The 22,274-nt window shown below is 46.3% G+C and overlaps 1 protein-coding gene across 1 annotated transcript in view; it reads right to left on the minus strand.

Annotated features, from left to right (window-relative positions):
• Positions 1-4,690: 4,690 nt before the first annotated feature.
• CD207 (CD207 molecule) overlaps positions 4,691-22,274 on the minus strand; it is a 50,526-nt gene continuing 32,942 nt past the window's right edge. Inside the window, exons 3-7 of the mRNA XM_045446395.1 lie at positions 9,726-9,842; positions 7,988-8,362; positions 7,242-7,393; positions 6,094-6,212; positions 4,691-5,620 (exon numbers count right to left, since the gene is read on the minus strand). Of these exons, the coding sequence (XP_045302351.1) occupies positions 5,470-5,620; positions 6,094-6,212; positions 7,242-7,393; positions 7,988-8,362; positions 9,726-9,842 (914 nt within the window). The 3' untranslated portion in view covers positions 4,691-5,469. The remainder of the gene's footprint in view (positions 5,621-6,093; positions 6,213-7,241; positions 7,394-7,987; positions 8,363-9,725; positions 9,843-22,274) is intronic.

The following is a 22,274-nucleotide window of genomic DNA, read 5'->3' on the forward strand; positions in this document are numbered from 1 at the left end:
AATTATCACAACAAGAGGAGCCTAAGAAGACAGGATGACTAAATGTAATGTGGGACCCTAAATGAAACCCTAGGATAGAGAAAGGACACTAGGGAAACATAGGACATCTGAATAAAATACAGACATTAGTTAGTAATAATGTATCAATATTGGTTCATTAATTGTGACAAAAGTACCATATTAATGTAAGATATTAATAATTGGGGAAATAGGCAGGAGTATTTGAGAGCTCTAGGTATTATCTTCACAATTTTTCTGTAAAGCTGAAATTATTCTATTTTTAAAGTTGTTTAAAAAAAGATATCAGATAGTTAATGGGATCTCAGGAGAGCAAAGAGGCAGACTTTGGAAGGGAGACTGGCAGGAAGAATGCTCCGACAACATGGAGATACCTCTAAGGTACAGCAACACCAAACCCTGCCTGAACCCTGGACAAACAGCAGGACCAAATCTAAGGTGTCTCCTGGCTGAATCTGCTCAGTGGGGCCCAGACCTCATACCTGTACCTCTCTTCAAGGAAGACTGCACATGCAATTCTACTGCTAACTTAGGAAGGTGGGACTAAAAACTGGAAGTTACCTAAACAGGAGGCTGCTCAGTGTGAAAGAAGGATTACAAGCACGGCAAATGGAGAGGGAGAGAGAGAGAGAGAGAGAGAGAGAGAGAGAGAGAGGAAGAAGAAGAAGAAGAAGAAGAAGAAGAAGAAGAAGAAGAAGAAGAAGAAGAAGAAGAAGAAGAAGAAGAAGAAGAAGAAGAAGAAGAAGAAGAAGAAGAAGGAGGAGGAGGAGGAGGAGGAGGAGGAGGAGGAGGAGGAGGAGGAGGAGGAGGAGGAGGAGAAGGGGAAGGAAAGAAAGAAAGAAAGAAAGAAAGAAAGAAAGAAAGAAAGAAAGAAAGAAAGAAAGAAAGGAGGGCAGGAGAGAGAAAGGAAGGAAGGAAGGAAGGAAGGAAGGAAGGAAGGAAGGAAGGAAGGGAGGGAGGGAGGGAGGAAGGAAGATAGAAGGATAAGGGCACCTGGGTGGCTCAGTCAGTTAAGCGTCCAACTTCAGCTCAGATCATGATTTCACTGTTCATGGGTTTGAGTCCCACATTGGGCTCTGTGCTGACACCTCAGAGCCTAGAGCCTGCTTCGGATTCTGTGTCTCCCTTTCTCTCTGCCCCTCCCCCACTCACACTCTGTCTCTTTCAAAAATAAAATAAACATTTTTTAAAAAATTTAAAAGATAGAAGAATAGAATGGACAGACAGACCGATTTGGAGGAAGTATAAAAACAGAGAAATAAAATATTATAGTATGTACCTGTTCATAAGATCTAGATCAATCAGTAAAACTGAGTCAAAAATTTTTTTCTCCTCTTCTTTTATATCCAAATACAAAAGTATATGTATTTCAAGAGTACTTTATTACAACATTGAGAGAGGGCATGTCCAGGATGCTAGCCTACTAAATGAGGAAAAAGCATTACCATAATAAAAAGAATATACAAGTTGGCTGTGACAAAGTTCTCACCCATTCTTGGCTCCCAACTTTTTCCCAGTTAAGTGTCCAACTCTTAATTTCAGCTCACGGTTCGTGAGTTCAAGCCCCACAGAGCACTCTGTGCTGACAGTGCAGAGCCTGCTTGAGATCCTCTCTCTGCCCCTCCCCACCCTCTCTCTCAAAAATAAATAAACATGTTTTTAAAAAAAGAAATATTATGGTGTCTGTGACCTGAAGAGCTAGGTACTGATGATGCCCACCCCCCACCTGAGATAGGGACTAATGTACTACCGATGCCAGGATTTCCTGGGTGAGGTCCCACCACCAGCAGAAGGGCAGGTACCCATGAAGTGACCTCACTGGAGAAGTCAGCCCAGCACGTGGGGAGAAGTGAGCCAAGATCACAAGACAAGGCAAAGCAGTAGCTGTCCCAGCTTCATGAGTGGGGAGGCCATGGTAACACCATTCTGGCTGGTTACAAGATGAGGCACAGACTCCTCACTGACTCAGTCTCCTTCCATTTGGAAAAAAAGGCAAGGGGGTGGACATGGGCAAGTCTTGTCACAGGATCCACATGCACAGGACCCAGGAGGGTCAGGAGGGCTGGGCTGGATCTGAGGAACTTCAGTAGCCAGAGTTCTTGGGCTTTCACTCTGCTGCCCTCCCCTCTGCATCTCAGCTACTCTCTCCTCTGCACCTTTCTCTTTTCCCTGCCAGGTATACTTCCATGTGCTCTACCTTTCTGCCTTGTAGCTGCTGCTTATCCTTGTTTCTGCAGGTGCCCCATGATGGCCCCTATCAGCCCTTCTCTAACCCAGGGCCTTCCCGCTGGACTTCCCGTTAGCTGCATCATCCCCTGGGTATTTCCACACCCAAGTTCTTTCCCAGAGAAGTGGTCAGATTGTCCTGCTCACGTCCTCACACCAGGACCAACCAGAGATCCCTGAGCAGCCTTGTTCTGTTCGCCTCCTGTTCATCCCAGTGGTGAGTGACTCAGTCATTTCATGCTACTACAACAAGAATACTACAGACTAAGAGGTCTACACAAGGGAAACCTCTTTCTCACAGTTCTGGAGGCTGGAAAGTCCAAGATCAGGTTTCTGGCTATTCCGTTCCTGCAGAGAGCTCTCTTTCTGGTGTGCACACTGTCATCTCACTGTATCGTCACCTGGTAGAGAGAGAAGCATGCTTTCATTTCTCTTTTTATAAGGGCACTAATCCCATCATGAGGGTGAAGCCCTCCTAAAGGCCCCACCTCCTAACACCATCACATTGGAGGTTAGAATTCCAACACGTGAATTTTGAGGACATACAACCATTCGGTCTATAGCAGTGAGGGAGGGATCTCCTGCTCTAAATAGTGGATAAAGACCAAACGGATGACACTTAATACTGAGCAGTGGTTTATTAGTCATATACTCACAGTCTAGAGAGGAGGAGACCACATGCTATGCAGGGTCCCACAGGGGTTATGCCTGCAAGCACAGTGAACCAGCAAGGACTGTGGTAGGCAGGCATTACGGTAACAAGAACTGACAGGGGCCCTGATTCCTGCAGGACATGATTGTCTCATTGGAATAGTTTCCCAGGTTGATGGGTGGGTTAGTGGAACCCATTAGGTTGAAAGTTGGGTGCAGTGCAGCTGGTCCAGTGGACAGAGGAACTAGCCAGGTAGGGGGACATATCTGGTGAGATCAGGGGAATGCATAGTTAGGCTCTGGGGCTCAAAGATGTCACAGCAGCACATGAAATTTTAGGCCTTATGCTACAAGCCTCTGAATCAGCTGGCCTGGTGACAAGTGCCACCTAGGGAGGAACGCGGAGTGTGGGGCTGGGTCACATGCTACTCAACGCGGCAGCTCAGATATCAGGACGAACATGTCAGGTGGGAAAGCGAAATGTTCAAAAACACAATGGGATAGCTCCCTAGAAGCAGCTTGTATTCAATTTCTGTATCAGCTCATGCTATGACTAGAGGCCCGACATGGGGAAGAAATAAAATTCTCCCATAATTTGCTGCTTGTAATTACAAAGAGTAGTGAAATGTGGAAGAATTCTTTCATGCTTGCAGCAGCCACACTGGCTTGCCCATGTTCTCTGCCCTGAGATACTCACTCCCTCAGACTTCAGCAGTCTCTGGAACTGGCCTGCAAAATGCTCCTGCATGGACATGATCACTGACTTCCCATCCCTCATCCATTGCCTATTTTATTTTATTTCTTTTTTTTTTTTTTAAGTAGGCTTCACAACAAGCACAGATCCCAATGAGGGGCTTGAACTCATGACCATAGGATCAAGACCTGAGCTGAGATCGAGTCAGACGCTTAACAGACTGAGCCACACAGGCACCCTCCTTGTCATATTTTTTTAAACGTCTATTTATTTTTGAGAAAGAGAAAGAGCATGTGCAGGGGAGGGGCGCAGAGAGAAAGAAACAGACAGACAGACAGAGGATCTGAAGCAGGCTCCGGCTGACAGCACAGAACCCGATGTCGGGCTCGAACTCACAAACCGTGAGATCATGACTTGAACAGAAGTTGGACACTTAACCAACGGAGCCACCCAGGTGCCCTGCCCTTGCCATATTTTAAAAATCCCATTTGCCCCATGTTACTTCAAGCTTCCTCCTAATGCCCCTGCCCTAAGCCTGACCCCTTTGCACCCAAAACACCACCTGCTGGTCACAGTCATTGAAGGAAAATGTCCTGTCCTCAGGACCCTACTGAGAGCCCTAATGAGGACCGAAGGAGAGGAGGACGCCCTACTGAGCCCACTCCTGTGCTGGCACCACCTCCTTCCTTCTCCTTCTCTGCTCCCCTCCTGGCAGTACAGCCCCTGCCTAGATCCCTGCCTCAGCCACTGGACCAGGGCACCGGGACCTGATACCCACAAACAGGGTCTTCGTGAAGGATGGGAAATAATGTCAACTTTACACCTTCAGGGGTAAAGCCAGGCAACAGACTGTCCACTGAGCTTCTGAGAGGAAAGACCACCAGGAGGGACATGATGCTGCAGACCTTACTCTCCTCCAGTTCAATAAAAACCAAGGGTAAGCATTGCTCATATTTGTGGCATTTCCGGAGCTGAATCTTCTCTACCCCTTGTCATTTTGGGGCCTCCAACTATCTCCTGGGGATACCCCAGAACTCCATGTCCAGCAGAGCAGATGGCCTTGCCGGCATATTCACCTGTACAGCTGGGAACAAAACATGCTCACAGAGGTAAAACATGCTTTACCCAGGCAGCATTTGACTCTGATGAAGTTTGCAGGTGAACTCTGTCCCTAAAGGGAAGAGAGGAAATGCAGATGAAAGAGGATGTGCAGGAGGTGAAACAGGGGGGCTGGGCAGAGGACTGCAGAAGACAGAGCTGGGCCTCAGAGTTTGCCGAGCAAAGGGGAGCAAGAAGGAGCGTGGATGCTGCTCCAGCTCTAACAGCATTGCCGTGTCAGCCCCCGAGCTGAACCAGTTGCCCCCATCTCAGAGAAGAAGGGGCTTAGACCTCAGGGGATGTGGATGGAGAGCAATGGGAACAGGGCCTAGACGGGGTCTCTAAGAGCCGAGCTCTTCCCACTGAGAACACGGCCCCCTAAGCAGGCAAATGGGAATTCTGGGGGATCAATTGGAAAAGCCCTGAACATTGGTATCAGGAGAACCTATTGGGTGGTCTGAAGCAACTTTCATGTGATAAAACTGAGGCTTCTCTGAAGGGAAAGGGAACCGCAAGTTTCTGATCACCTTCCTGAGGCAATTTGAACTTCTAAATCCTCTCTGCCCTCCTCTCCTTTTCCAAGATCTCCCTTCCACTCCAGCTGCCTCTATGGGGTCAGAGAATGCCCAGCCAAAGCAGATGAACTCCAGGATGCCTCTGGGACAACTTTGAAGCCAGAAAAGTGAAGGTGCAAAGTCACCCTGGAATATGGAAGAAACAGAGGCAGCTTCTCTAGTTCAACAAGCATCAGAGCTCAACGTGCAAGCTTGGGACCAGTCCCGTCATGGTTCTGATGGTATGTAGGGCCGTTTACAGATGAAAAGGAGCTTATTGTCACAGGAGGCATCATTCCATGACTGAAGCGAGGACATCTTTATATTGGCACAGTGTTCATTGTTCCCATAATTATTGGGCTCACCTGGAATCCAGAACCTACCAAAGGAAAAAACAAAGAAAAACTTACATCCAATGAAGAAATGAGTGACTTCAATCCCAGCTTTGGTCCTGAGTGATAGCATCACAAGTTTTTGTACCCATGCCTGAGAGGAAGGGGGCTGGTGAGCCGTCAATCTCAAAGCCTGAAATCACTCTCCCAACTCAGAGCCAAGCCAGCCCACCACTCTCAAGGCCCTCCGCAAACCCACACTGCAAAGACTGAGACGTAGAACAGGGGATCTGCCGAGGATGGGTAGAAGGCCATGCCGCCAAACCCCAGATGGCACGGAGAGGCCATGGATTTGTCCCCAGTCCCACAGGAAATTGGTGGCAAAGGTGAGCTAGATCTCAGCTCAGTGTTCCTACCACCTGAGGATGGGGAAGAACCACAAACCCCATAGTCACCCCGTCCTTCATGCCCTGGTCCTGGCCCAGGAAAGTCAGGCTGGGAAGGAGGCTCTGGGGCTTACCTTGCACTCTGGACCTTGTTAAATGGAGTATCGTCTACCCAGTACCAGTCCCCCTCACTCCCAGCTTTGGTCAGGCCGATCCAGTAGAAAAGTCCACCTGCCATCTTGTACAGAAACTCCTATAGGGAAGGAGAAGGAGTGAGGCACCTGCTACAATGTGCAAGTGGAACATCTGTCTCTCTGGGTGTTTTTGTTCTTGTTCTCTCTGTCCTCAGTGCCAGCCCCCACATACCACACACACTGACCTCTCTCAAGCCCCTTCCTGTCCCTGCCCAGAGTCCATCTTCCAAAGTCTTTGTCTTTTCCCCGCAACTAACAGACTCAGGTCTCAAGGTCTTGGGCCTTTCCGCTCCTCAGGAAGTAGGTTCTGGAGTACAAGAAAGACTCAGCTAAACCCCAGAGCAGGGACCCCAGGAGAAGGGCCCAGATACTAATAACTGAAATGCAGTGAGCGCTTAATATGTGCAAGGCACCGTGCATTTATATGCATCTAGTCAGCTGTTCTCTGAAGCAGGTACTATCATCATGTGTGCTTCATTGATCAATAGGCCCATCTAATGAAGTTAAATAACTACCCAGGCTCTGGGACCAGTTAGGAGCAGGGTTAGGGCTCTAGACCCCAGAGCACACACTCTTACCTGCTCTACTAGTCCACCTCCCAGATGAAAGGGGCTCATTCAATATTTTGCTCGCTAGGTAGGAGACTTCTTGGGTTATGTAGTGTTATTAATGTTATTCACAAATGTTTTTGTTTTCTGGGCACCTAGAAAGATTGTACCTCCCTGCCCTCTCTGAAGCTGGGACCACTGCATCATTTGCTTTAGCCAATGAAATGTGAGCAAAAGTGATATCTGTGATTTCCAGGCAGATGCTTAAGAGCCAACATACGATTTGCCATGTTCTCCTTCCCTATTTCAGCAACTGTGGAACCATACACTGAGATGGAGTCTCCTTTGGCCTAGGTCCTTGAGTGACCACACAGGCAGAACCCCTTGCAGGCCCTTGCTGGACATGTAGTGCAACTGAGAAGTAATCCTTCATTGTTAGGTCACTGGTATTTGGGGATTACTGCACCATAATCTTGCCCATCCTTCCTGATATGGCTGTTAATACACCCCCTTCTTTGAGCTCATTGGAACAGAACTTACCTGTTCACTCTCCGAGGCCACTGAGGTCAGGTGTGAATCCCTGGACACACAGAACTGCTGGGCACTGTACCAGGTCTTTGGGACTTGAGAAAAGTAATAAAAGTTCCCCTTGAAGTACTTCCAGCCTTGAGAAACCATCTGCAGAATGTCATCTGGAGAACAAGGATGAAAGGTGAACACTGGGGTTCCTGTTTCCTCTGGGTGCTGGCTGGGGGTGGTTCTCGAGTGGGATCCCAGAGACAGCAGCGAATGGGGCTGGGTTCTGGGGTCCTTGGGTCCTTGTGTAAGGGCTCAGGGACACTGTGTCACATGCTGAAAGTCTAGCTGAGAGTGGTAGAGTATCTGGGCTTAGATAGGGGAGAGTTAAAAATATTGATCAAGAATCGGTCCCTCCTCCTAAGAGGAAACAATTGGCCATCACAAGTGGCTGAGCCCCCGCACTCCAGGGATGGAACTTAATGGATTAATGGCTAGGTTTGGGCCAGGACAGAGAGATTCCCTAATGCCTTCATACTCTGTGCCTTAGTGTGAGAGCCCATGCTGGTCCCTGGTCCCTTTTCTCCTGAACAGCCCCTAAGTCCTCCAAGCCCACTGCTGAGCCCTTGTTTCTTAACTTTCCAACCATGTCTGCCCAGCTCCTCTTCCCCTTCCCTCCACACGTGCCAGCCCAATGGCCTCATGCCTGAAGCTGGCAAGGCTCCCCAGGCCACTGGTCAGCTTACAACGTTCTTTTCTGAATCACTTACTTTGCTGTTTGAGCACCTTGCCGATATTCTCCAAACTGGTCTGGAGTCCCTGGACCTTTGCATTTAAAGAACTGGCTTTATCCAAATTTCTTTTTAACTCTGGAATTTGGGCATTTAAGTCATTGACCGCCTCCCAACTTCTTGTTAACATCTGGATCTGTGCATTGGCTTCCTTCACACCAGTTTCCAACTTCCAGATCTGAGAACGCACATGATCCAGGCTGGCATTCACCTTCTGGACCTGAATGCCGGTTGCCTCCACGCCTCCTCTATTCCTCTTAATCTCAGAGCCCAGAGCGCTGATGTTGTCCACGCGGCCTTTCAGCAACTGAGCATTGTTCTTTACATTTGATATTGTACGCATAAACCAGGGATCTGGATTTGAGAAAGTCAAGACGTCAGGCAAAGGGACTCCCAGGGACTCAGAGTGTTGTCAGGGTGATAAAAGGAAGGGAAAGTAAGGGATAAGCTTAAGCTACCCAAAGAGCTGTTGCTTACCCTCCATTCACTCATAATGTATTCATTCAACAAACATGTGATGGGCACCTAGCACTTGCTGGGAACTCTTGCAGATGCAGGTAATGCACAGATTGATAAAACACAGACCATCTGTTGGAGGACCTCATAGGGAGGCAGAAGCAGGGATGAGTAACCAGTCCTAAACTTGCTTTGCATATTTGAGGCACATTTGGTAAAAGGATGCCCTCAGTTACTTCCTTGTTGCATCCCTGGGGGCTCCATCACTTGATTCCCAGTTCCTCCTTCCAGAGGCCCCTACAGTGGCATCCACTAGGGCAGCACCCTTCCCACATCTACCCACAGGCCCCCTGTGGCCATGATGGGGGCCAGGCATGCAGACTTCCAATCTGGAAGTGACTTCTCCAGAGAATATGGGAAGAGGGAATTATGAAACCATTTCTACCCTTCCCTTATCCCACCTACCATGACACTCAGCTCAGGCTACAGGCTCGGGTGGCAGATAGAAGACCAAAAACAAACCAAGAGGAAACTCTGCTCAGAGGCTCCAAGTCTGAGACCAAATATGTCCCAAAGCCTTGAAGGGAGAAGACAGATGTTGCCTCCCCCTGCTTTCTGGAGACCTGGTGGGAGGAAGAAGGCTCTGCTAGCAGAGAACATGAGGGGCTAGACAGAGCAGAAGAAGAGGAAAGATAAGTCACACAACCAGTGAACAAGTAGGAAGTCTCCCTTGACATGACCTCAGCAGGAATGGGAAGAAGAATGAAAAGAACATGAAGGGGTCCTGGTGAGAATGGAGAACCAGGAGATCTGTTGGCTCACTGACAGACTCTCCACCTAGTCGGTCGGGGCTGAATGCAGTTGGAAGCCCTTCTTTTGTGGGGTCAAAAACATTTTGCTCACTGTTAACAGCTGCCCACAAGATTCCACACAAAAAGAACACAGCTCGGGGGCCGAGTGGGGATGACACGGGATGAAGAAATGGGTGAATGTTTCCTGGGGACAAAGCAGCATATCCTTGAGCCCAAGCATGCAAGTGCTGATCTCAATCCAGAAAATCTCCCCGGGATTGGGAAGGAGAGAGCAGCAGCTCATCTTACTGGGAACAGGGGACCCAGAGACTGCCCCTGGAAAGAGGGGAAACGAGACAAATGGAAAAGCCAGAGGTGGGAGACACAACTGAACAGAGGGTCTGGATGTTGAGGGAGCCGGCTGACTGTGGAGAAAGACCAAGCTTGGATGACAGAACGTGAGGACTTACAGAGAACAGCCTGCAGCAGGATGGAAGCAGCCAGGCCCAGCGTCAGGATGATGACTGCAGCCCGGACTGTGAGAGATTTCCTCAGAACCAGAGATGGACCCGTCTTGGGAGGAGGCTCTGCCAGAAGAAGAAGAGAACATGTGTTGAAGGACCTGCCAACAGCAGAACGCAGGGCACCAAGCAGATTCTGAGCGGAGGCTGGTGCTTGCCTCGGGGCCAGAGAGAGATGTTCTGTTTATCTACACTGAAGTGCACATCCGAGACCTCGCTCTCAGCAGCCTTCATCCTGCACACTTGCACCTGCAGCACAGGTACATTGAGCTGGCTGTCTCCCCAAGGGCATTTTATCTAGAAAAAAATGGGAAGTAAGTCCCACAGGAGGTCGTCATGTCACCCCAAAGTTCCCCATTCCTGGCTTAGACACCTTGCCTGGCCTCAGCCACAGCTTAGTCATCTCCACAAAGGTCTGAGCTCTCAAGAAGAGGCCACGTGTCTTCTTCTCCCAGGGGCCTGTTGCATGGACACTTTAACCATATTGTCCCAACGCTGCTCTATTTCTCTTAGAAGACTCCGCTCGGGGCGCCTGGGTGGCTCAGTCGGTTAAGCGTCCGACTTCAGCCAGGTCGCGATCTCGCGGTCCGTGAGTTCGAGCCCCGCGTTGGGCTCTGGGCTGATGGCTCAGAGCCTGGAGCCTGCTTCCGATTCTGTGTCTCCCTCTCTCTCTGCCCCTCCCCCGTTCATGCTCTGTCTCTCTCTGTCTCAAAAATAAATAAATAAATAAATAAATAAATAAATAAACGTTAAAAAAAAAAAAGAAGACTCCGCTCATCCATCATCCATCTATGCATGCATGCCTCTCACAAATGCATATGGGTTGCCTCCTAGGTACGAGGTGCTGTACGGGGACTGGGCCGCAAAGATGGCTAACTCGCAGTCTGTACTCCAGCATCTTACAATCTGGTAGGAAAGACAGACTTGAGCAAATAAATTACGATACAGTGTTATGAGCATAACAATAGAAGAATACATGCCATCCAAAGGAAGTACAAAGAATGGAATAATGGTAAAAAGCTCCAGGTAGAAGGATTAGCACACTCAGAAGTATGGGGGCATAAGACAGCATGGAGTGCCAGTTGATGGTATTGGAGTGTAAAGACTGTGACAGGAATGGGAAAGGCATGGGGCTAAAGAGGCACCTGGTCAGATCATGAAGATCCTCTTGGGTCATATTAAGGAGCTTGAACTTTGGTTTATGGGTGACATGGAGCCAATGAAGGACTTCAGGCAGGAGAGAGACAAGGGCAGGGACACTGGAGAAAGTTCACTCTGGCGGTGGCGAGGAGCATAGAAGAGGGTGGAAAGCCTGGAAGCAGGGAGACCAGTAAGGAGACCGCTGAAATAAAATTCTGTTATCAAGGCATCTTAGATGATACAGCATCCCTTTATAAAAGTAGGGTTTGGCGATTCAAAATGTAAATGTAAGATGTGGGTTCTCCTCCCTGTTTCCTGCACTTACGAGGTTCTCAAAGTGGGGAGGCTCAGCGTCATCGGACCAGGAACTGTTCTTTCATATGTGGGAGAAGCTAAGGGCAAATAGGAGCTGATCTGGGACTCAGTGAAGGACTAAGTTCTCTCCTGGGAAGCTTCTCATGCTTTGAAGAAATCGGTCACATCAGAGAAACCTGGTACATAACACATTCTAAACAAATATTACTTGGAAGACAGGAAAGAAAGGGTGGAAGTGAGGAAAGGAGACAGGGAGGGAAGGAGAAAAGGAAGGGAGTTGGTCCAGATAACTAGATAGATGGACAGAAGGTTGACTGGCTGGCTAGCCATATAGGTGGAAGATTAGTGGATGGGAGTTGATGGCTGATCATTACTCAACTCTGAAACCTAGAGTCTGTGGATTAGGATCTGTCTTCCAGAAGCTACTGCCATTATCATTCATTTATTTCCACAGCAAAGACATGAGAGAAGTATGATTTACACCTTACTCAATAATGCATGAAAATTCTGGCCACAGGACTAGAAAGCTGGCCGAGGCTTGCTGAATGTGAGCCAATGGATATGGACGACAGTGTGGTACCAGGGACAAGAGGTGGAAACAAATGAGGGAGGGCCAAGTAAATAGCTACCCATCCTTGCAGAGGCTTTTGCTGCTTTGATATGTGAGAGGACCCCACCCCCCTAGTCAGCCCAGTACTTACAGGCCCCTTGCTGCTCTCTCTCCAGGCTGACTAGGCCTCAGACTGGAGCTCCTCCTCTGACTGGATGAGGACTGACCCAGAGAGGACTCCTCGCCACACTCCCCAAGTGGTGGGAAAGAACCTGGGCCACAGGGTGGTGGCCTTTCACCCCATCTCATGTGCTCCCCATCCACATTCTGTCTGTAGCTTCCAGAACTGCTACCTGTTCTAACCTTTGACATTACCTAATCCCTCATTGCCTGTCTCTGAACGTTTATGACTATACCCCACTCTCTCCAGGTGGCTCATTTGGTTACAGAACCTTGGTTCCACCAATGTTCAGAAAGGATTAGAATGTTCTGGTTCTGGGATCTCATGCTTGTACCCAGTCAAACCTCAGAGTTGCCTCAGCCCTTCTGCTCCTAGCCCCTGGCCCTACATTTACAACCTGTCATAGTCCAGAGCCTGGGGTGGAGAAGAAGCCAAATTACTCAAGGCTCTGGTAGAAGGGGCCTATAAGGTCTTGGTCACCTCCTGAGGCATGTGGGAGAGTCTGCCTAACCTGGAGTGTGTGGACTCTTCCTTCTCTGTCCAAAAGTTGGCTTTTCCCAAACTTCTGCTGGTTCGTAGCATCGGGTATTAATGAAACACCTATATGCCTTCTCACTAGTCCCAGGAAAGGATCCAGAGACCTCACCAAGCTGAGCCCACTGCATAAGAAGGGGCTGGGCTTGGGGGGCATATGCTCTGAGTGGTGGGAATGGAGGCCTCACATAGATATTCTGCTGAGCCAGCATGAGGAAGCTAAGCAAGAAGCAACCGGAATCTTGGGCTGTGGACCCACCAGGGTTTCAGAGATGGTGGATGTAAAAGTCCCAGCCATGAGGAGTTTCATTTCCTACTTTGTGGGGAAGAACAGAGTCACAAGCTATTTTCCTATGGCCATGCTCATCTATCTGCAGGTACTGACTGAGCACGTCTCCCATGCATCCCTCTGGGTGCCTATCTGGCCCCTGACCTGACAGTCTTGGAGGAAAAAGACAAAGCAAGAGGCGAATACCTCAGCCATACTTTCCTGCCAGGAAAATGGGAGGCTCTCCTGGACACTCAGGAGATCCCAGCTCTTCTAAACAGAGGAGGAACTTTGGGTCAGACTTAGAGTGACCAAAAATCACTGCCGTGATGAGAGAAAGGGAAGTCCATGCTCATTTCTCTGTTTCTCCACTTGCCATGACCTTGGGGTTCTAAGACTTTCTTTGGAGAAGGATGGAGGAAGGAAACAGTTTTGCCACTTTCCCCCTTCTCTGGTTGGGATTCTCCTTCTGCTTGGAGATGGACCATGGCCATAATCAGTGGAAGTGGAGAAGAGACCTGGGTTGCTTGAAATGCCCCAGAAGAGCCAAAAGTCATCTCCAAGGATAGCAATCCCAATCCCTCCAGTCAAGGCCTGGAGGAAACCAGAGTGGACAACACACTGGGAAAGGGGATGGGGAGGCCTGGGAGGGGGGTGCAGAGAGGAGAGGGGAGAAGGGCTATGAGATGAGAATGAAGACACTGTGACAGCTGGTCAGGCTTTCCACAGCCTCCGAGGGGACTTCTGTGTATAATGTGATGTCAGGTTTGACCAGCAGACCCCAGATAACCAAGGGATTCTAGGCTGACTTTTGGGTATGTGTCCCAGCAACAGGAGACAGGGGAGAGAAACCAACACAAAAGCAGTGGTGGGAGTACCATTCATCCTCCAGTTCTCCTAGGATGCCCACTTTGCACCAGGTGCAAGAAGAAAGACAGCTAGAGATACTGTCTCCAGAAATAGTGTTCCTCTTGTGGACAAAATGTACATCTTTAATTCTGGGAAGGATTAAAGGATGAAGGACAGTTCAGGAAGCCTCTCCAGGTCTCCCTTGATGTTGGGAATGGGTTCCTCTTTTTTTAGGATATTATGTGGGGGCAGGTTTCTCTGGAATGATGACAATGGACCAGACCTCAGTGAACAGGCCATTACATCTGGTGGCATCAGGTGTGGTGTGGATATGGGTGAGTAGCCTGGTTACACAGAAGGATCACCATGTTTTGGGCTGAGGAAGCTCCTCTGAACCATCCAAATCAAAGAGCTCTTGCCTGTGACCTTAGTAGGAAAGGCAGATTCGTGTCGGGAAAGTAACAAAAGGCTCTTGGGGAAAGTATGCCTAGTTTTTTTTTAAGTTTATTTATGTATTTTGACACAGAGAGAGAAAGAGAGTGTGCAAACATGGGGGAGGGGCAGAGAGAGAGGAAGAGAGAATCTTAAGTAGGCTCTGCACAGCCAGTGTGGAGCCCAAGGCAGGACTCAGACTCACAAACTGTGAGATCCTGACCTGAGCTGAAGTCAGACACTTAGCCAACTGAGCCACCTAGGGACCCCTGCCTAGTTTCTTTTTTAAATCTTTTATTTATTTATTATATCACTAATGCTATTTATTACAGAAAAAAATCAAGGTAAGCAAAAAGAAAAAAATTACCTACCATAAAAAAATCTGTGCAATTTATTCTTTCTAACTATCTACATGTATGCATGTATGTGTGTGTGTGGGGGGGTGTATCTCCATAGCTATATCTATGTGCGTATATTTATATAAGTATCTAACAGGATGGCTTCTGCTTATTTTCCCCAGCATCCTTCCCATCTCCATTTCTGATAGCAAGAGTCCCCTTCCTTTTGGAAATGAGCCCTCCCTTTTTTAATCCCCACATTGCTTGGTTCATAGCATCAGCACTTTGAGTTTCTATCACACCTCATCATTCTGACACAGAGACTTCTGCCTTTTGCTTCTACTTTTAAGGACCTTTATATTACCCAGATAATCCAGGATAATTTCCCTACCTTAAAGCCAGATGATTATCAACCCTAATTCCACTTTGCCATGTAACTTTATAAACTCCCAGGTTCTGGGGATTAGAATGTAGACATCTTTGGGGCCATTATTCTGACTACCATATTAAGTTAGAGCAGCCTTAATAGAACCATTCAGAAAGCTTGGTATATACCCTTAGAGTTTGAGAGATATAGAGTCTGATACTGGACACATGAAAGAAGTCTAAGGCCTTCAGTAAATGAATGGATAAATAAACTGTGGTATACCCAGACAACAGAATATTATTCAGTACAAAAAAGAAATGAGCTATCAAGCCATGAAAAGACGTGAAGGAACCTTAAATATTATTAAGTGAAAGAAGCCAATGTGAAAAGGCTACATACTATATGGTTCCAACTAGATGACATTCTGGAAAAGGCAAACTATGGACACAGTAAAAAGATCAGTAGTTTCCAGGGATAACCGGGAGGGAGGAAGGGACACGTGGAACATGAAAGATTTTTAGGGCAGTGAAACTATTCTGTAGGATACTGTAATAGTGAGTACCTATCAATATACATTTGTCAAGACCCATAACATGTACAAGAGTGAACCCTAATGTGAACTATGGGCTTTGAGTGATAATGGTGTGTTGGTGTAGGTTCATCAACCGTAACAAACGTACTGCTCTGGTGGGCGAGGCTGATAGTGGAGGAGGCTGGGGGAAGGCTGGGTGGGGACTGTATGAGAACTCTCTATACTTTGTTTAATTTTACTGTGAACATAAAACTGCTCTAAAAAATAGTCTATTTAAAGTGAATGGGGAATGGGAGGGGGGGACCTGGGTGGCTCAGTCGGTTAAGCATCTGCCTTTAGCTCAAGTCATGATCTCACAGCTCGTGAGTTTGAGCCCCTCAATGAGCTCACTGTTGTCAGCACAGAACCCGCTTTGGATCTTCTGTCCTCCTCTCTCTTTGCCCTTTCCCCACTTACACTCTCTCTCTCAAAAATAAATAAATCTTAAATAAAGTGAATGGGGACTCAGTCAGTCTCCCTAACTAGAACCTTAAACTTCCTTTGCCTCCCACTGCTCCCTAGAGATGTCCCTGATCCCCACAGCAGCAGCTTCCATCCAGTACCCTTAGAATGAGTGTCTTCCATCATACCTCCCCTGGGAACATCCCCACAGAAATGGATGGTATTGCTCTCATTCATTCACTCAAGCATTCATTTATTCATCCAGTGAAATTTATCAAGTGCTCACTGTGTGCAAGCTCTATGCTAGATGTTAAGGGTTCTGCCTTGAACAAAACAGTCATGGCTCCTGCCTTGCAGGAGAATGCAATTCTCTCTGGATAATTTTTGGCATTCACTCGTTCTTTTGCAAGAAAAATAAAGTGTATCTGTGATTACGCCTAAAGCAATAACAACAACAACAAAAACCTTGCAGTTTAAAGTGGTGTAAAATATGAGATTTTCCCAAACTACTTTTATTAAAAAACAGTACAGAGACATAGGTTCATGCTTTCATTTCCTGAAAATAAATCTGCTTCTCCTAATATATCTCCCAACTACATGACAACTATATACTCACACTGCTGTTACCCAGAGCCCCCTTCCCTGAGTGGGGTGGGAGAGAATGAGAGCCACATGTCTAGGACCCAGTGCAGTGGTCCTCAACCCCTGGAACACATTTGTAAAAATGACAGTGCCACATCCCCCTAAATCTGACTTATTTGGTGTGGGTTAGGATTCAGACTTGAGTGACTCCTCCATGCAGTCAGGGTTAAAAACCATCAACCCAGTGGAAAAACGTGAGTTCTGGCATGGAATCCTGCTCTTCCCTACGTCGGTTGGGTGGATGATTTAGGGGAGCGTATGTCACCTGTGTAAGCTCAAGGGACGTGAAATAACTTTATATGGAAACACTTTAATGCTGCGTAACAAGAGCTGCTCCATCTAGGTGACTGGTGAGTGAAAATGTCTGGCGGCACTTGTTCAGAGTTAATGATCTTGAACCAGAAAGGGGAAAAAAGAAGCAAGTTATCTTGTGGCCAAAAGACCCAAACTTCAAGACTCCATAGCTTAACTGCTCTAGGCCTGCAAGTATATGTGCACGGGGCCTTGAAAAGAGTAACCCACCACCCTGTCAGTCGCTCACATGAAACACAAACACAGAGAATCAAGAACACGCCCGGAACCTCTCACCAAACTCATCAACAAATGTTTATTGTGTGCCTTCTGTGTGCCAGGACTGCACTAGCTCCAATAAATACTGGAGCTTACAATAAATATAGCAGAAATAAGTACATCACATGTGTTGCGTTAAGTGACACGAAGGAAAAGTTCACGGAGCACTCAGAGCACATAGAAGACAAGACCTTGTCTGTAGCGATTAGAGAAGGCTCCCCTGGAAAGTGACACTTGAGCTGAGAATCTGAAGGAGAAGTGGGAGTAAACCTTATGGCAGAGAAAAAGCCATTCCTGCAAGAGGGACTGCTGAGGGAGGCTGGCACAATGGAAGAAGGAAGGTCGGAGAGACTGAAATAAAGGGATGACACAGTCCGGTATTTGAAAACAAAGGCTCCAGAGACAGATCAGCCAGGTTCAAACCTGGGTGGCTGCTTTCAATGTATAACCCTAAGCAAGTTACTTAACTTCGCTGTGCTTCGACTGCCTCGCCTGTAAAATGGGCATGACAATGATATCTGCCTCACAGGGCTTTGATAGAGATTCAATGAGTAAATACAAACACAGGTGTATAGTAAGTACTCAATAAATGTTATTATGATCACTATTCATAATAATGATACTCCTACTTCTATACGTATAGGGGTGGAAACACTCATCTACCTAGTATCATATTGATTACATTGGACCCTTTCCTTCAGGAGTGAGATAGTAAATTGGTCCTGAGAGTGAGAATGAATATGTTTGTCCCACAACAATATTGCCAAAAAGCCCCCTAGAGGGAGGAACTCTCAATAATCAGTAAACTGAATGACCCTTCTGTGCGTAAGAGTCAGCCTCTTTGCCCAGCTGATTACTCTGTGGGCTTATGTTCAAAGTGTCATGTATGTTGGCTATGTATGGGCTCAATAGCATGGATTTCTCCTCTCCAGTGCTGTCACCGCTGTACCCAATCTTCCAGCACAGCAGCTAACTCTGAACCTTCAAAATGGTATATTTCCCTGGGTGGATCAGAGTGCCACCTAACAGCAGGTGGATTGCCATCATGGAGGGGGCAGTGCTTTGTCGTCATTGCCAAAGAAACTCATTTTGAATTTAGGTTTGTTCTCACTGGTTGCCATCCTTCTATCCGCAACACAATGCATAGTCACTTATTGCACATCATGGCGTCCCACACAACTTAGTTCTTCCAAGGAACTCACTTTAGAGTGAAAGAAGAAAGGCGATGGGTTTGTGCCCATGAACCTCATTGGATTTGTCATGTAGTCCATCACCCAGAAATAAGTGGCCTTGTAGAACAGTGGACTTGAGTGCTGAAGAGTCAGTTCTAGTACCTCCTGGGAGACAAAGCCTTGAAACATTGGGAGCTGTTCTGTAGCATGTAGCACCTGCTTTAAAATATGGCTGTTTCTTCCCCTAAAATACATGGGCCTGGAGGATTTATACCAAGGAGTGTAAGTAGGTAGTATCTCTCACATTGACATATATATATATAATGACCCATTCTCAAGGGTCTTATTACATTTCTGAAACTCTGGATCTGCCGACTTAGGGTAGCCAGCGGGGGAGGAGGGGGAGGGAATATTTCCACCAAAGAACACAACAATGATTCCCCTGAATTAGGAGATGAGACTGCTACCAGGCTATTTCAAACATCGCATGCCACTGGAAAAACAGGTTTTAAAAAAATGATCATAGGTTTGGCAAAGTCTCAGACTAGGTTTTCCAAAAGCAGACACTGAGATGGAGTTTGGTGTACAAGACTTTTTTATAAAAGACCAACATCTATGGAAGGGGAGTAGGAGGAGACAGGGTTGGGCATAAGCTGAATTGCTGAATTGTAGTACAGGCCAACAAACCTCAGTAGGTCCCATGAGGAGCTACAGCATAAATGGCCCACCAGACTTTCCTATGTTAGGTTAAAATGTCCATACCTGATTGACCCTGCCATAATCATTCATTTGGTATAGGCCACTCAGGGAAGGACATGCACTTGGGTGAGGGTATCTCTGTAATTGAGGCTCCCTGAAGGAGTTGAAAGCTGGAGACTATCTGCTGACAGCCCCCCCCCCCACCCCAACTCCACAACAGTTCAGGCAACAGATTCTTCTTTGAAGGGGGATCTGGGAAGTGTATCTCCATATCTACCACATAGGATGGTTGATCCTGACGTTCAAGAGAAGAAGGTTCACTGACACACAAATGGGACGTGTAGGTATCCTCTAAGATGGCTTCCAGTGATCTCTGCCTTCTGGTATTCATGCCCTTGTGAGCTTGGAAGCATGACCCTCCCCCACCAGCTGAGTCTTCAGATGAGACCACAGTTGCAGCCAACAGCCTGAATGCAACCTCATCAGAGACGTTGCATCGGAAGTGCCCGGCTAAGCCACACCTGGATTCCTGGCCCACAAAAAACAAACATGTCTGCTGTTAAAGCCACTGAGTCCGGGGGTAATTTGTTAGGCAGAAATACATAACTAACACAGGAGGCAGGGAGAATTATGACTGGAATGAAAGCAATAGATACCCTGGACTATCTTCTATTTCAACCTGTAAAGTTTGGAATTCTTCTGGAACTCTTAACAAATGGGACAACCTACAGAACGAGACAGCTTAGAAACTAAGGGCTGACTCATCCCATCAAGTAAAGAACCTAGGCACTTGATGTGCTGACTGAGGGCAACAGAAGAGAGAATAAATCGTTATGGAAGGCAGTCATATGGCCTCATGAATTTAGCAGAAACAAGGGTTAAAGCCACCATACTTGTACTTCCTTCTTGCTGTGTCATGTATCTTTTTTTTTTTAATTTAATTACATTCTTCTTTCTTTTTCCTCTCAGTTACCATTGGATACAACTGTTCAGAATACCCAGATAAGATCATGACAAAACTAAAGAGGATGATCCATCACTCCGTGGTCCTGGATTTCAAGCTGCTTGAAATGATTCAAAAGGACAGTGGGTTGTCTACTCTTGGAAAGAAGACGTGTCTGGATAACATGTAGCTGCACTAGGGCAGGTGATGGCAGCTTAAGGAAGTGTCAGTATGAGGAAAAGGGTGTACATGGGTGTTGGGCTATAGAGATACTTGTCTCTTTGTCCAGGATATCAGTGCCCTTCTAAATAAAGAGAAATCTCAAAATCAGTGGTAGACAGGACCACAATGCTGAGTCAAAAGACAAAAAGGGTTGGATATTTCTTCTTCCCAACACCCTGGCAGCTGAATCTCAGGCACATTACCCAGGCTCAGGCAATCAGATGCCACCATCTGCATGACTGAGACAATAATGCACTGCCTCAGTGCATTTTTGAAGAATCTGAGATTCTTCAGGGGACATCTTGGGAATCTTCTCGTATGTCCTCCTTTCTTTGGTCCTGTCCCATTTTCTAAGCCTTCACATTAAGTCTGAGAACAAGTGGTTACTTTCCCAATAAATTCCTGTGATGCTTAAATTATGCAGACATGGACTTGTTTTCATCAAGAACCCTAGTTTATATACCCATGAAGGTATCTCCTTTCCTATTAAGATAAGATTGATCCAGTTTTCCCACAGTGTGTTAAATGGAACACTAGTCCAGGAGCATGCTCAAAATGGGTTCAAAGCTTAAATCGGTTTGGCAAACTGTCCATGTTGTATGGCTTTCTTGAAGATTCCTGGTAACTGTGATCATATTAAGGGTTCTGAGAATTCTTGTGTTAAGAAAATCTATTTAACATTGTTTATAACAGGGTTTCCATTACCATTTTTCTTTTACACTTAATGGATGACACTTCTCACTCTGAGAAACACTGCCCTGAAGCCAAAAAAAGGAAGATTCAGAGAGAGACTGCAGTTCCCTCAGATTTCCAAGTTCCAGTTTGCTCTATGAGGTCTTGCCACTTCCCCAGTTGAATCACACAAAAAATCGTCACCCCCTTCCAAAGAGGACATGCTACCCACAAAATATCAGTACCACTCTGTTGAGTAATAGGTACCTTCCCCATTATTTCACATATATCCTTTGACATTAATTGTTTTCTTCTCAGGTCTGCTAAAGACCTCTCTATTCTGTTTTATTAATCTTTGAATTCTTTTAATATTACCAAACTAATTGCTTTACCACACATCTTAAAATATGGCAGATCCCCCCTTTTTAACCATTTTTTAAATTAAAATTTTCTTAGCCATTCTTATTCTTCCAAATTACCTTCTGGCAAGTTACAAAAAACAAAGTCCTACTGCAATTTAATGTAAAGGTTAATTTTAGTAAATTTAGTAATTTTAGTAAAGCTGTAAAATAATTTAGGAAGATTTGACATCCTTAAAATAGTCTTTACATCTAGATCCACGTGATGTCTATTTCCTTTATATCTGTCAGTCAACATTTTTTAGTTTCCTTCATGTAAGTCCCAACCTTTATTTTTTTAAGGGAAGAAGACAAGGCTATTATTATTTGTAGATGATTTTTTTTTTACCGATGAAATCTGAAAGAACCATCTGGAAGAGTTATTTAAATTGGTAAGATAGTTTAATAATCATATGGACAAAACAATCCACATGAATTACTTTCCTGTGTGACACAAAACAACCCATTAAAAATATGAATATACAGAGAAATTACGAGAATTCTAGATATATTTAGGAGCAGAATTAACAGGACCTGGTGATGGGTTTGGTGTAGTTTGTGGGCCCCCTTTTGCCCCCTATCACTCTCCAGAAAGAACTATGTTGGGTTATACAATCCCATTTCAATTTTAAGAGTCCAAATTTTAGGGCTAGGTACTTTTCAAAATGTTTAGCATTCTGAGCTTGGAGTTCAGGCCCTGCTGGTGAGGTCTTTGCTACTTTTTACTCATTTTGTTGTTTTCGTTCCAATCAGGTGGAGGGGTTTGGTTAGTCAGCTCCCACTGCACCATTTTCCTCAGAAATCTGCCTGTAAGCTTCTCTGTGACTATTTCCCCCCTGCTCTTTCCCGGTTGTTTGGTGAGGCAGGAGGAAAGATCTACTGGAGTTGCCCGGGGAAACTGAAATGAAGAATGCAGATCTAGCATCATAGCGGAGGAGAATGGAAGGGGAAGCTTGCCAAAGACAAGGAAACAGACAGGCAGCCCTGAGACCACATATTCACGATGGCCCTGTAATTCAGAGCAGCCCTGTACATTTCAAAGGCTCTCAGACCCTTTGAAAAAGGAATCTAGCATGCATGGAGGTTGGCAAGGGAAACGCCAAAGCTCTTTTTCTGGACTAACTTAAAACCTTGCAAGTTCTACCCTCAGGAAAGAATATATCAATGTAAATATTGTTATCAGGGCATTGAACTATTGAGTGACTACCAATCAGAATTATGCCTTTTAAGAAT

Source organism: Leopardus geoffroyi, chromosome A3 (genome assembly GCF_018350155.1).
Source record: "Leopardus geoffroyi isolate Oge1 chromosome A3, O.geoffroyi_Oge1_pat1.0, whole genome shotgun sequence".
NCBI lineage: Eukaryota > Metazoa > Chordata > Mammalia > Carnivora > Felidae > Leopardus > Leopardus geoffroyi.